The sequence below is a fragment of the Erythrolamprus reginae genome, chromosome 7 (assembly GCF_031021105.1).
Source record: "Erythrolamprus reginae isolate rEryReg1 chromosome 7, rEryReg1.hap1, whole genome shotgun sequence".
Lineage (NCBI taxonomy): Eukaryota > Metazoa > Chordata > Lepidosauria > Squamata > Dipsadidae > Erythrolamprus > Erythrolamprus reginae.
Window position 1 is genome coordinate 78,917,237 of NC_091956.1, and position 15,791 is coordinate 78,933,027.

A 15,791-nucleotide genomic window follows, 5' to 3' on the forward strand; every position below is an offset into this window, starting at 1 on the left:
AAGCCGTTGCCGCCGCCGGGAAGGAAAAAGTTGGTACAGCTACCTACAGGTAACAAGACGAAGCACTGAGGAAAGGAGACCCCCGAAGCTGCCGGGATTGCAGCCGCCCCCACCCTTCCTGCAGCTTGGAGCGCTTATACAGCTCTCAGATTTTTTATCCCATAGGAAATAAAGAAAATAGATTTAATTGGTTCCCAGCGAGTCAACAGGGGCTGGGAACCAATTAAATCCATTTCCATTATTTCCTATGGGATAAATTAATTCGGTACTCGACCAAATCAGTTCTCGACCACACTTCTGGAACGAATTGTGGTCGAGAACCGAGGTACCACTGTATGTTTAATTGATATATCTTTAAGAGAAGTGGGAGCTAATGGAGTTCCTGTTTGGGGGGGAGTATTTTTGATAGTTACTGTATTATAGAGCTGTGTGGTGATATACAGTGATCCCCCGATTATCGCGAGGGTTCCGTTCCAAGACCCCTTGCGATAATCGTAAACTCGCGATGTAGCGGCACGGAAGTAAAAACACCATCTGCGCATGCGCGTCCTGTTTTCCATGGCCGCACATGCGCAGATGGTGGAGTTTGCGTGTGGGCGGCGGGGAAGACCCCTTCGGCCGCCCAACAGCTGATCTGCTCCGCAGCGCGGCAGCAGCGAGGAGCCGAAGATGGGGTTTCCCCGTTGCCCAGGCAACGGGGAAAACCCAAGATCGCTTGCCCGTTCGCCCGCCCGCCCGGCTCCTCGCTGCTGTGGCGCTGCAAGCGAGCAGGCGGGTGAACGGGCAAGCGGCAAGCGATCTTGGGGTTTCCCCTTTGCCTGGGCAATGGGGAAACCCCAAGATCGCTTGCCGCTTGCCCGTTCGCCCGGCTGCTCGCTTGCAGCAGCTGAGTCCTGAACCAGACGGCAAAGGCGAACTTCCGCGTTTGGCTTCGGGACTCAGCTGGGAAGCGGCGCTGGGGTTTCCCCACCGCCCACGCAAACTCCTCGCTGCCGCTCGCCCGCCCTTCGCCCGCCCACGCCGTTCGCTCGCGCCGCTTCCCAGCTGAGTCCTGAAGCCAGACGGCAAAGGCGAACTTCCGCGTTTGGCTTCGGGACTCAGCTGGGAAGCGGCGCTGGGGTTTCCCCACCGCCCACGCAAACTCCTCGCTGCCGCTCGCCCGCCCTTCGCCCGCCCACGCCGTTCGCTCGCGCCGCTTCCCAGCTGAGTCCTGAAGCCAGACGGCAAAGGCGAACTTCCGCGTTTGGCTTCGGGACTCAGCTGGAAAGCGGCGCTGGGGTCTTACTGGCCGCCCACGCAAAGGGGAAACCCCGGCTCCTCGCTGATGCCCGCCGCTCGCCCTCCCGCCAGCAAGAGGGGGAAGACCCAGGGAAGCCGCCCAGCAGCTGATCTGCCCGGGGAACGCAAACTCCACCATCTACGCATGCGTGGCCATAGAAAAAAGGGGCGCGCATGCGCAGATGGTGTTTTTACTTCCGGGTGGAAAAATCGCGATATAGCGATTAGCAATGATCGAGAGCGCGAAACTCGGGGGATCATTGTACCTGGTTTATATTTGATATTGGGATTCTATTTGTGATTTGGATTGTATAGAGATTATTCTACTGTATAATATACACTGTTCAAAAAAATAAAGGGAATACTAAACAACACAATATAACTCCAAGTAAATCAAACTTCTGTGAAATCAAACTGTCCACTTAGGAAGCGACACTGACTGACAATCAATTTCACATGCTGTCGTGCACATTCAACTTTGTACAGAACAAATTATTCAATGAGAATATTTCATTCATCCAGATCTAGGATGTGTTATCTGAGTTTTCCCTTTATTTTTTTGAGCAGTATATATACTTTATATTTACTAGACTGGTTTATTTGTCTGAATAGTCCATTGCTGTCACTACTCACACCTTACTCTGTATTAAGTTTGTTTTGTGGATGATATATTTTCCCTAAACAATCTAACAAAGTTTGCTATTATTTTAAGTTCAGTGTGCTCTAAAGACCGGTTGGTGCCTCGGTGTTGGCTTGAAAGTGATTTGAACGTAGCCATTTTTTTAGCACTGTGAATGTGTGAGTGAGTGACCATAAGCTGAACTTGGGACCACATGGATAACACTTGCTATTTTTTATGCATTGGTGCTTTCTGAATTTCAGTAAGTTTGGCTCATCAGTTCTAATATTTGATTCTGCGCTTCAGCAAGTTCCACTGAAGGCGGAATAGTTTAAATGCAATGCTCTCTACATGGGGCTACCTTTGAAGAATGTTCGGAAACTTCAGATCATGCAGAATGCAGCTGCGAGAGCAATCATGGGCTTTCCCTAGGTATGCCCATGTTACACCAACACTCTGCAGTCTGCATTAGTTGCCAATCAGTTTCCAGTCACAATTCAAAGTGTTGGTTATGACCTATAAAGCCCTTCATGGCACCGGACCAGAATATCTCCAGGACCGCCTTCTGCCGCACGAATCCCAACGACCGGTTAGGTCCCACAGAATTGGCCTTCTCCGGGTCCCATCGACTAAACAATGTCGTTTGTGGCGGGACCCCAGAAGAAGAGCCTTCTCTGTGGCGGCCCCGACCCTCTGGAACCAGCTCCCCCCGGAGATTAGAATTGCCCGCACCCTCCTTGCCTTTTGTAAACTTCTTAAAACCCACCTCTGCCGTCAGGCTTGGGGGAATTGAGACATCTCCCCCAGGCCTATATAGTTTATGTATGGTATGTTGTGTGTATGTTTTTTTGCTTTTTAATAAGGGTTTTTTAGTGATTTTAAATTATTAGATTTGTTATACATTATTTTATTGTTGTTGTGAGCCGCCCGGAGTCTACGGAGAGGGGCAGCATACAAATCTAATAAATAATAATAAATAAAATCAAGCATAACAAATTCTGTCTCAATATTTCAGAATTTTGTAGACCTGGCAGGAAGTGAGAGAGCCAGCCAAACAGGAGCTGAAGGTATGTGTTCACTTCTCAGTGAGATCTTTTGATAATTCTATAGCTGTGATGCCATATGATATGCCATAAATCAGGATAGCAATGATTGAAGTGGTGCTTTTTATTATGTGCTTAGGGATTCGACTTAAAGAAGGGTGTAATATTAACCGGAGCCTCTTCATCTTGGGCCAAGTTATCAAGAAACTTTGCGATGATCAGTCTGGGTAAGGAAAGAATAATTTCTGTTTCAACTAGAGCAGCAAAGGTTTGGGGAGCTCCGAATCTCCCCTTTCCCACAGGCGTTTTTTTCATATTTTTTTCATCTAGATACCGTGTTTCCCCAAAAGTAAGACAGTGTCTTACTTTCTTTTTATCCCCAAAAGCCCCACTATGTCTTACTTTCGGGGTATGTCTTATATTGGAAAAAAAATTGTCAAATTTTTTGTTTTAACCATAAAATTAACATTTATTAACAACCTGAACAGTATTGTATTCACCACAAAACAGCAGATGATATCCCAGTATGCCAGTGTGTATGTTTTACTGATGTATGATTAATACTGTGTGCATTACCGTATTTTAAGCAGGAGGCGGCAGTGACAAGTGCAGGGGACGGCGCGGTGACGTATGGGCAGGAGGCGGCGCGCAGCTAGATGAGAGGGAGGCGGCAATACCCCCGTGTTTCCCCGAATGTAAGACATATGTCTTACTTTCGGGGTACGGCTTATATTAGCCGACCCCCCTGAAACCCCCGATACGTCTTACAATCGGGGGTGTCTTACTATCGGGGAAACAGGGTAGTTTTATTATTGATTCGTGTTTTCACTTTCTCTAAAGATAATGAGTGGGCTCTTGAACCAATTTGTTTTTTTCTCTCTCTCTCTCTTTGGATCAGAGGTTTTATCAACTATAGGGACAGTAAGCTAACAAGAATTCTCCAGAACTCCTTAGGCGGAAATGCAAAAACTGTTATCATATGTACAATTACGCCAGCATCTTTAGAAGAAACACTTAGCACTCTCCAGGTAATTTTTAAATATTCTTGCTGGAAGGACATTTTGGGTTTAGATAAGCACAAGGAGAAAAGTGAAAACAGCAGTTGTCCCTTCAAAACGATTTACTGTAGTTATTCATTCATACGATTATTTTTTATAAATACTCCCCCCAACTATTGTGCTATGTGGAAAAGTATGAGTATACAGTGGTCCCTCGATTTTCGCGGCTTCGAACTTTGGGAAAAGTCTATACCACGGTTTTTCAAAAATATTAATTAAAAAATACTTCGCAGGTCTTTTCCCTATACCACGGTTTTTCCCTCCCGATGACGTCATATGTCATCGCCAAACTTTCATCCGCCTTTAATAAATATTTTTTTTAATAAACTTTAATAAATAAACATGGTGAGTAATAATCTAAATGGTTGCTAAGGGAATGAGAAATTGCAGTTTAGGGGTTTAAAGTCAGTTGGAGTTAGTTGGGGGAAAGATCAAAGGCAACTTGAGAAAATATTATTTTACTGAAAGAGTAGTAGATCCTTGGAACAAACTTCCAGCAGACGTGGTTGGGAAATCCACAGTAACTGAATTTAAACATGCCTGGGATAAACATATATCCATTGCAAGATAAAATACAGGAAATAGTAAAAGGGCAGACTAGATGGACCATGAGGTCTTTTTCTGCCGTCAGTCTTCTATGTTTCTATGTTTCTAAAGTGTTAGGGGAAGGCTTGTGATACTGTTCATAGCCAAAAATAGTGTATTTACTTCCACATCTCTACTTCACGGAAATTGGACTTTCGCGGGCGGTCTCGGAACGCATCCCCCGCGAAAACTGAGGGAACCCTGTATTCTACTTTTATTTTGTTGATTTGTTGCATTTTCGTATATCTTCTAAAATCCGCCTCACTACAAATCTCTTTTAAAAGCTTGTAGAGATGTATTGGTACTCCTTAGAGACAGAGAGCTTAAAAAGTATTATTTGGTGTATCAGCTCAAACAGAGATTTGTTCAGAAATAGACCTAAGAGTAGTAGTACCAGGTAGAAATTTATGGCCTTCCAGGTGCCAATCTATAAATTGGTCTAATGAATTATTAGACTAATTGGCTGATTCTATCCTGGAATTCTTCCATAGTAAATCATCAAATGAGAGAGGTAACCCTAACCCCCAATTGTTTTACCTATTTCTCAATTTTATTTACATATGATGCCATCAAAGGGAACTCTTCCTAAGGAAAGCAATATATACTAGAGCAGAAATATCCAGTAAGGATGGCATGTTTTTTGGTTTGTAAATATTTTTTTTTTATTATACTGATTTTTGTTATATTACTCGCCTTCTCTACCTATTTTGCCTCTTCTAGTTTGCTAATACAGCTAAAAATATGAAGAATACCCCGATAGTCAATGAAGTTCTTGATGATGAGGCTCTTCTGAAGAGATACCGTAACGAAATAGAAGATTTGAAACGCCAACTGGAAGAAGTAAGTTGTCTCGTTTAAATTTATTTATTTATTTTATGTATTAGATTTGTATGCCGCCCCTCTCCGAAGACTCGGGGCGGCTCACAACAGCAATAAAAACAATATAGCAGTGGAACAAATCTAATATTAAAAACATATAAAACCCTATCATTATTTAAAAAACCAAACAGCACATTCATACCAAACATAAAACAGTATAAAAAAGCCTGAGGGAAAGGTGTCTCAACTCCCCCATGCCTGGCGGTATCAGTGAGTCTTGAGTAGTTTACGAAAGACAGGAAGGGTGGGGGCAGTTTTAATCTCCGGAGGGGTTGGTTCCAGAGGGCCGGGGCCGCCACAGAGAAGGCTCTTCCCCTGGGGCCCGCCAAACGACATTGTTTAGACGACGGGACCCGGAGAAGGCCAAATGGATTGGATAAGGCTAAATGGATTGGAATGGAGTTTCCCAGGCCAACAGGCCAAATCCATCAGAGAGCATGCCCTTCAAAGTTTCCCTGTTAATTGTCCAGTTTCTTGAATGGTGCATGTCACAAAACTTTGAACTTGATTGCCTTCCAAGAGAATCAGTGGTTCGTTAGGTATGTTTAGATGCTACCTTCATTTCAGTTGAATCTGGCAAAAGAATTAGGACAAATTGAAAAACTTGGGTGGTGGTGGAGAATGTATCTAGGGTTAGGAGGAGGATGAGAGTCTGAACAGAATTTTTAAGAAACAGTGAAGAAACTGAACAGTTATTTGTTTGTTTGTTTGTTTGTTTATTTATTTATTTATTAGATTTCTCTGCTGCCCTTCTCAAGGCGACTCAGGGCAGCGTACAACATTAAATATAACAATATACAGTGATACCTCGTATTACAAACCCCTCGTCATACAAACTTTTCGAGATACAAACCCGGGATTTAAGATTTTTTTGCCTCTTCTTCCAAACTATTTTCACTTACAAACCCAAGCCGCCGCCACTGGGAAACCCCACCTTTTTGCGCTGCTGGGATTCCCCTGAGGGAATTCCCCTCCATGGGAAACCCCACCTCTGGACTTCCCTGTTTTGGCGATGCTGCAGGTGAATCCCAGCAGCGCAAAAATGGGCACTTTGCGGGCAACAGAAGTCCAAAGGTGGGATTTCCCAGCAAGGGGAGCCTCATCGAAATCGCAGCATCACAAAAACACGGAAGTCCGGAGGTGGGTTTCCCCTCGCTGGAAACCCCACCTCCGGACTTCTGTTGCCAGCGAAGCGCCCATTTTTGCACTTCTGGGATTCCCCTGCAGCATTACAAAAACACGGAAGTCCAGAGGTGGGGTTTCCCATGGAGGGGAGCCTCAGGGGAATCCCAGCAGCGCAAAAACGGGCGCTTCGGCTGGCAAAAGGGGTGAGTTTTGGGCTTGCACGCATTAATCGCTTTTCCGTTGATTCCTATGGGAAACATTGTTTCATCTTACAAACATTTCACCTTACAAATCTCGTCCCAGAACCAATTAAATTCATAAGACGGAATGATAAGCAGCCTTGGTATCTTCTGTTTTAGGTTTCGTCTCATTCTCATACCAAAGATCAGTTAGCCCAGCTCTTGGAAGAGAAGAATTCTGTCCAGAAAGAACAGCAAGAAAGGATAAGAGCGCTCACAGAGATGTTGGTGACTTCGTCCTCTTTTTTGCGAGAACGGGAGCTTCAGGTGATAAATATGAAGATTAAATCTTGCAGAAAGTCTGAAAACATTGCTTGTTTGTTTTGGAATTATGTTTGGGAGGATAAGCAACGTTTATGTAAACATAAAGAACCCCCATTCTCTTAGCCTTTCAACAGGCCATTAAAATTTAGATTTTTATCCAGTCAGTGGAATGCAGTGAATATATCTGGAGTAAGTTGTTGGACATCCCAAGGGGTGATGAATAAGCCAAGTTTTGTTTAAATTTTAGTAGAACAGTGTTCCCTCGATTTTCACAGGGGATGCGTTCCGAGACCACCCGCGAAAGTCAAATTTCCGTGAAGTAGAGATGCGGAAGTAAATACACTAGTTTTGGCTATGAACAGTATCACAAGCCTCCCCTTAACACTTTAAACCCCTAAATTACAATTTCTTTTCACGAAGTTCGAGCCCGCGAAAATCGAGGGAACACTGCAATGTCTTTTATTCTTATGAGGATATAAGAAATATGATAAATCTCCTTATTCTTATTATTTATCCATATTGCCAATATTTTTGCCCAAACTGCAACAACAGTTTGTACTAGAGTTCCTGATCCTACAGAGAATAAATTGTAGTCCTTTTATTTATTATAGGTATAATGTATCTATTATATCAAGTGCTTTTTCAGATTGGTAGAAGTATATTAAGACTTCACATCCCAGAATTCCTCAACCTGCATGCTGGCTAAGAAATTCCCACCATGTTTGAAGTATGGGAAAGCTTAGCCAATATATTTATTTATTAGATTTCTATGCCTCAAATAGACTCAGGACAGAGTACATATTGTGTGATGCGTATGGTTGTTTTTATTCTATTCTTAATTTAAGGCTAAAAAAAGGAGGCGTGTGACGTGGGCCCCGGGGGCTTTAAAGAAAGATGGAAGAATGCATTTCTTAGAAGACTTTCCTGGAAAAGCTAAACGCTTTAAAAGTTCTCTAGGTTATCTCCCAGAGATGGAAGAATGTAAGTTCTTTTCCTAAGAAATTGTTTCATTTGACTCCGATGTCTTAAAAAGGAATTTACCAGTTAATGGTGGCTTGTAGCAAATCAAGATTTTGTCATTTGTAGAAAATTGCTAATGGTAAATGCCATCATATGCCACTTTAGAAAGCACGCTTCACCTACATGGCATTTGCCTGGTACGGCTGAGTACCGTTAAATATGAGATGGGTTATTGATTGATTGATTATTTGATTTGATTTGATTTGATTTGATTTGTATGCCACCCCTCTCCGTAGACTCGGGGCGGCTCACAACAGCAATAGAACAATTCATAACAAATCTAATAATTTAAAAACATTTTAAAAACCCCATTATTAATCAGACATACATACAAACATACCATACATAAATTGTGTAGGCCTGGGGGAGATATCTCAATTCCCCCATGCCTGGCAGCAAAGGTGGGTTTTAAAGAGTTTACGGAAGGCAATGAGGGTGGGGGCAGTTCTAATCTCCGGGGGGAGCTGGTTCCAGAGAGTCGGAGCCGCCACAGAGAAGGCTCTTCCCCTGGGACCCACCAAACGACATTGTTTAGTCGACGGGACCTGGAGAAGGCCAACTCTCTGGGACCTAATCGGTCGCTGGAATTCGTGCGGCAGAAGGCGGTCTCGGAGATATTCTGGTCCGATGCCATGAAGGGCTTTATAGGTCATAACCAACACTTTGAATTTGACCGGAAATTGATCGGCAACCAATGCAGACTGCGGAGTGTTGGTGTGACATGGGCATGCTTTGGGAAGCCCATGATAGCTCTCGCAGCTGTATTCTGTATGATCGGAAGTTTCCGAACACTTTTCAAAGGTAGCCCCATGTAGAGAGCATTACAGTAGTCGAATCTCGAGGTGATGAGGGCATGAGTGACTGTGAGCAGTGAGTCCCGGTCCAGATAGGGCCGCAACTGGTGCACCAGGCGAACCTGCGCAAACGTCCCTCTCGCCACAGCTGAAAGATGTTTCTCTAATGTGAGCTATGGATCGAGAAGGACGCCCAAGTTGTGGACCCTCTCTGAGGGGGTCAATAATTCCCCCCCCCCCAGGGTTATGGACGGACAGATGGGATTGTCCTTGGGAGGCAGAGCCCACAGCCACTCCGTCTTATCCAGGTTGAGTTTGAGTCTGTTGGCACCCATCCAGACCCCAACAGCCTCCTCCAAGCACCGGCACATCACTTCCACTGATATGAAGGATAAAATTCCAGACTTAAACTCAGGGTGTCCAGCAAACCTGGGAAATCAGGGAATTATCAGGGAAATCAATGATTCAGAAAATATCAAGGAATTATCAGGGAATTTGTGAAAAAATCCAAACTATTAAAATGTTTACGAGTCAGGGAAAAATCATGTAAAAAACCCCGGATTGCGCTGCCTGGCAGAGTCAAGCAAAAATGAGCATAACTGGCAACAACTTGCTTCCTCAGCTATTGACATTTCTCCATGGCTTAGCCGTTTGGTATGATGTCATCTATGACCTGCTTTTCTCCTGGACATCCTGTAAACCAGTGTTTTTCAACCAGTGTGCCACGAGACATGGTCAGGTGTGCCGCGAAGCTCAGAGAAAGAAAGAAAACAAGAGAGAGAGAGAGAAAGAAAGAGCAAGAGGGAGAGAAAGCAAGCAAGCAACAGAGAGAGAAAGAAAACAGAGAAAGAGAGAGAAAGAAAGAGAGAAAGAAAGAAAGAGAGGGAGAGAGAAAGAGAGAGAGAAGGAAAGAAAGAGAGAGGGAGGGAGGGAAGGTGGGAGAGAGAAAGACATAGAGGGAGGGAGGGAGAAAGAGCAAAAAAGAGGAAAGAAGGAAGAGAGAAAGAAAGGGGGAGGGAGGGGGAGAGAAATAGAGCGAAAGGGAGGAAAAGAGAGAGAATTTTTTTGTCCAAACTTTTTTTAGCCCCCCCCCCCCCCCTCCTCAATGTGCCCCATGGTTTTGTAAATGTAAAAAATGTGCCGCGGCTTAAAAAAGGTTGAAAATCACTGCTGTAAACTACAAGTAATTTAACCATCTTTTATTCAGTGACTATACTTACAGGAGTATAGCCCTGTAAGTGTATACAACGTAGAGTTAATAATAATAATAATTTATTAGACTTGTATGCCGCCCCTCTCCGGAGACTCGGGCGACTTGTGTCTAGTTGTCTTGGTGCGCAGTGCTCTGTAGCGACGTTTTGAGGGTAGGAGTTGAAACAATTTGGGTCCAGGATGTGAGGGGTCAGTACATATTTTCACAGCCCTCTGTGAATGCCCAAGGCATTCAACCTAACAGGGCTAGTATAAAATCTGTATTGCTCACTAGGATAAAGGCTACTTCCTGGAGTTAAACATTTTTCCATATCAAATGGCAAGGAAAAGAGCAAGCTTAGGTTCCATAAAGCTCCGTTATCCGATATAAAATCTATTTAGAGTCTAATGGAATGGTTGCCGCTTGATGACAATTAAGGAGATCAAAAGTAGGTCATTTCTATCGAAAGAAATATTCCATGGAATTTCCATTTAATTTTATATAACTTTGGGGCTTGGGGTGTTTTTTTAAATTCTTAGCTGTCTCCTCGGAATTCTCAGAATATGATGATCAATGCTTGGCAGCCAGTGTTACAATGCCCGAGGAAGAATGGGTCCAAGGATCTGAAATAAACTTTGTAAGTATTAGGTGCTGATGGGGGGGAAAAAATAAAACAGAATTTGCAGAGAGGGTTGGATATATTGTTTTTTTAAAAAAAAAATATTTTTATTGGTTTTGCACATATGAATTACATAACAAACATAAAACAGTGCATGTGCCCATCACCCGACTGACAATACCACCACCACCAATTGCAGGGGGTTCAAATATTTACTGGTTTATATTTTTTTATTTCCTTGGCTCTACTTTGCATTGGTTATTATTGAAAGAGTGATTGGAGTTTATTTTTCACATTTGCGTCACAGATTCTACTCAGCATACAGTGATCCCCCGATCATTGCGAGGGTTCCGTTCCAGGACCCCTAGCAATGATCGGGTTTTCACGAAGTAGCGCTGCGGAAGTAAAAACACCATCTGCGCATGCGCAGATGGTGTTTTTACTTCCGCAGCGCTAGCGAGGAGCCGAAGATTGGGGTTCCTGGGAAGGGGACTCAGCTGGGAAGCGGCGCTGGGGTTTCCCCACCGCCCACGCAAACTCCTCGCTGCCGCTCACCCGCCCTTCGCCCGCCCACGCCGCTCGCTCTCGCCGCTTTCCAGCTGAGTCCTGAAGCCAATTCGCTTCAGGACTCATCTGGGAAGCGGCGCGAGCGAACGGCGTGGGCGGGCGAAGGGCGGGCGAGCCGCGGGCGCGCAGGCAGGCAGGCGGCGGACAAGCCGTTCGCTCGCGCCGCTTGCTCGCGCCGCTTCCCAGCTGAGTCCTGAAGCGAATTGGCTTCAGGACTCAGCTGGGAAGCGGCGCAAGCGAACGGCGTGGGCGGGCGAAGGGCGGGCGAGCGGCAGCGAGGAGTTTGCGTGGGCGGTGGGGAAACTCCTCGCTGATGCCCGCCGCTCGCCCTCCCGCCAGCAAGAGGGGGAAGACCCAGGGAAGCCGCCCAGCAGCTGATCTGCCCGGCGCCATCTACGCATGCGTGCCCATAGAAAAAAGGGCACGCATGCGCAGATGGTGTTTTTACTTCCGGGTTCAAAAATCGCCATATAGCCGTTTCGCAATGATCGGGATCGCAATACCCGGGGGATCACTGTATAACCTTTCAACTTATTCCATCGTACCATCAGGTTCTCCAATTTATTTTCGTCAACGTTGTTTAATCTTATTTCCATGATTTCAAAATGAATGTGATCCACCATGTACCAGTACCAGTTCTGTAGTGTCCATTTTATAGACCCTTTCCAACCCAATACCACTACCGCTTGAGCGCTTTCCAGTGCTGCAGTTTTTATTTCTTTGAAATCTCTTAGTTCTCTTTGTTTAATTAATATCGCTATTTCTTTTGTAATTATCCACTTAATATTTAACATTTTATTTATTTCGTTCTGCACTTCCTTCCAAAATTTCTGAACTTCAACACACTCCCAGAACATATGCATGAAGATTCCTTTCTTTTGGCAACCATGCCAACAATTACCTTTCCCTTTCTCCTGGAAGTGTGCAAGTTCTGCTGGTAGGATGGATATATTGTTGAACCAATTTTTCCCATGCAGTGGGCAAACATGCTTCAGTGAGATATAAAATTGCACATTAAGGGAAAATACATCTTGTCAAAACCTCTCCCCTAATGGTTCTCTTTTACGCCAGCAGTGTCTTGATCTGCCTGTAAAGGAAGAAAGCGAATAGGTTCTCTTTTCTTATTATCTTTATTCTTATCTACATCTGCCGTATTTTTGGGGAGGAGGAAAATGGGGGAAAGAATCTGCTTACCAGATATTCATCTGGTCAGATATTAGTCTGGTCAGTTTCGGCACATTATTTTATCCCTGGTTAGGGCTTTAAAAAAATCTTATTAGGAGAGAGGAACAATGAAAGAGTTTGCAAGCAGTAAGAGCTGGGAACATTGTTAGCACCTGGTTAGGGCTGGAAAGAAACTTACTTGGAGCAGGTTAGAGTAATGAAAACAAAACCTCTGCAAAGACTTGGAGCTTGGAAAACATTCTTTGCAAACAGTAACAATGAAAGAACCTGCAAGATAAGAGCTGGAACAATAGTTAGCACCTAGTTAGGGCTGGGTGGGGGAGTTTCAAAAAAAACCTGCATCCAGAGTATAAAATTATACTCCGAAAAATATGGTGTGTGATTAAAAATCCAATAAAATAAATGTTATTTGCATATTACAGTGATCCCCCGTTTATTGCGTCCCCAACCATTGCGAACAGGGTACTTCGCTATTTTTCAACCCGGAAGTCAAAAATACCATCTACGCATGCGTGCCGGGCACGCATGCGTAGATGGCAGCGGCTTCCCTGGGTCTTCCCCCTCTTGCTGGCGTCAGCGAGGAGTTTCCCCACCGCCCACGCAAACTCCTCGCTGCCGCCCGCCCACGCCGTTCATTCTCGCCGCTTTTGAGCTGAGTCCGGGAGCGAATTCGCTCCCGGACTCAGCTCAAAAGCGCCGATAGCAAGCGGCAAGGAACGGCTTGTCTCGGCGCTTTCGAGCTGAGTCCGGTCAGCTCGAAAGCGCCGAGACAAGCCGTTCCTTGCCGCTTGCTCTCGGCGGTTTTGAGCTGAGTCCGGAAGCGAATTCGCTCCCGGACTCAGCTCGAAACCGCCGAGAGCCAGCGCCCCCCGGACCCCCAACCCGGGTTTGGGGGGCTGCTAGGAAGCCCTCCATGCCGGCGGCAAACAGCCGCCCCGCCCCCAATCTTCGGCTCCTCGCTAGCGCTGTGGGAGTAAAAACGCCATCTGCACATGCGCAGATGGTGTTTTTACTTCCGCAGCGCTACTTCGCGAAAACCCGCTCGTTGCGGGGGGTCCTGGAACGGAACCCTCGCAACGAGCGGGGGTCTACTGTACGTGTAGAAAAACGAGCTTTTCTTCCAGCTGGGAACATAATTTGATGATGAAGCAGATTGGTTTTAGTCAACAATCCCTTTTAAGTTCCATTACATTTGATATTTTACAAAGCAGGAGAATGTGGTTGTGAATTGAAATTGGTTTTTTTTCCCCTAGACTTCTCAAGACTTCCAAAGACTCTTGGAAGAAAGGGTGAGTTATTTTTGGGAGGTTATAGGATATTCAACTAGGCATTAGGGAGGTAGGGAAAGCAAGTAGGATGCTTGGCTGCATAGCTACAGGTATAACAAGCAGGAAGAGGGAGATTATGATCCCGCTATATAGAATGCTGGTGAGACCACATTTGGAATACTGTGTTCAGTTCTGGAGACCTCACCTACAAAAAGATATTGACAAAATTGAATGGGTCCAAAGACGGGCTACAAGAATGGTGGAAGGTCTTAAGCATAAAACGTATCAGGAAAGACTTAATGAACTCCATCTGTATAGTCTGGAGGACAGAAGGAAAAGGGGGGACATGATCGAAACATTTAAATATGTTAAAGGGTTAAATAAGGTCCAGGAGGGAAGTGTTTTTAATAGGAAAGTGAACACAAGAACAAGGGAACACAATCTGAAGTTAGTTGGGGGAAAGATCAAAAGCAACATGAGAAAATATTATTTTACTGAAAGAGTAGTAGATCCTTGGAACAAATGTCCAGCAGAAGTGGTAGATAAATCCACAGTAACTGAATTTAAACATGCCTGGGATAAACATATATCCATCCTAAGATAAAATACAGGAAATAGTATAAGGGCAGACTAGATGGACCATGAGGTCTTTTTCTGCCGTCAGACTTCTATGTTTCTATGTTTCTATTATGGGTAAAAGATGTAATTTCCTCCATTCCTTTCTTGTCTAGGATAATGCCGTCATTGAACAGGAAACCATAAAAACCAAATTTGATCGTGTGTGCTCGGAGAAAGAACAGTTGACCTATGAACTCACAGACCTGCGTGAGAAAATCTCAACCCATGAGTTTGTGGCCCTTGAGAAACAGGCTTCTGAACAGCAGGAGGTGAGGAAACAGGATAGCTTGCAAAGGCAAAATTTCCATAAGTTTTAAAGGCTTGCATTGTGAAGTGCAAACAGACTAAACACCACTGCAGTTCTTTCCAAACATGTAAAATTACGAGATCATTTCCAACTAGTTTATACAAGTAATCCTCCAGTTATAGTAGTTCACTTAGTGAGAGTTGGAAATAACATGATAACTTGCATTGGCTGCCCATCAGTTTCCGGTCACAATTCAAAGTGATGGTCATGACCTTTAAAGCCCTACATGGCATTGGACCAGATTACCTCCGGAACCGCCTGCTACCGCACGAATCCCAGCGACCGATAAGGTCCTGCAGAGTTGGTCTTCTCCGGGTCCCGTCGACTAAACAATGTCGTTTGGCGGGCCCCAGGGGAAGAGCCTTCTCTGTGGTGGCCCCGGCCCTTTGGAACCAACTCCCCCCAGAGATTAGAACTGCCCCCACCCTCCCTGTCTTTCGTAAACTACTCAAGACTCACTTATGCCGCCAGGCATGGGGGAGTTAAGATATTCCTTCCCCCTAGGCCATTACAAGTTATGCATGGTATGTATGTGTGTATGTCTGGTTTTATAATAAGGGTTTTTAGTTGTTTTATTAATTGCATTGTTATATGTTGTTTTTTATCATTGTTGTTAGCCTCCCTGAGTCTACGGAGAGGGGCAGCATACAAATCCATTAAATAAAAATAAATAAATAAATAACACCCAAGTATTTACAACACAGTCCCGAAATTATGATGTTTTGAGGCAGCATAATTTTTATCTATACAGTGATACCTCGTTTTACGAACTTAACTGGTTCCGGGACGAGGTTCGTAAGGTGAAAAGTTTGTAAGATGAAACAATGTTTCCCATAGGAATCAATGGAAAAGCGAATAATGCGTGCAAGCCCAAGACTCACCCCTTTTGCCAGCCGAAGCGCCCGTTTTTGCGCTGGTGGGATTCCCCTGAGGCTCCCCTCCATGGGAAACCCCACCTCCAGACTTCTGTGTTTTTGTGACGCTGCAGGGGAATCCCAGCAGCGCAAAAGCGGGTGCTTCTCTGGCAACGGAAGTCCAGAGGTGGGGCTTCCCAGTGAGGGGAGCCTCAGCGAAATTGCAGCATCGCAAAAACACGGAAGTCCGGAGGTGGGGTTTTGAGGACTTCCGCGT

At 44.9% G+C, this 15,791-nt stretch overlaps 1 protein-coding gene across 4 annotated transcripts in view; it reads left to right on the forward strand.

Moving 5' to 3' along the window:
• CENPE (centromere protein E) overlaps positions 1-15,791 on the forward strand; it is an 80,932-nt gene that overhangs the window by 10,010 nt on the left and 55,131 nt on the right. For all 4 annotated transcript variants that reach the window (XM_070757935.1, XM_070757938.1, XM_070757939.1 and 1 more), the window contains exons 9-17: positions 2,913-2,964; positions 3,080-3,167; positions 3,839-3,968; positions 5,304-5,423; positions 6,947-7,093; positions 7,936-8,071; positions 10,636-10,733; positions 13,721-13,756; positions 14,467-14,622. In XM_070757935.1, the coding sequence (XP_070614036.1) occupies positions 2,913-2,964; positions 3,080-3,167; positions 3,839-3,968; positions 5,304-5,423; positions 6,947-7,093; positions 7,936-8,071; positions 10,636-10,733; positions 13,721-13,756; positions 14,467-14,622 (963 nt within the window). The remainder of the gene's footprint in view (positions 1-2,912; positions 2,965-3,079; positions 3,168-3,838; positions 3,969-5,303; positions 5,424-6,946; positions 7,094-7,935; positions 8,072-10,635; positions 10,734-13,720; positions 13,757-14,466; positions 14,623-15,791) is intronic.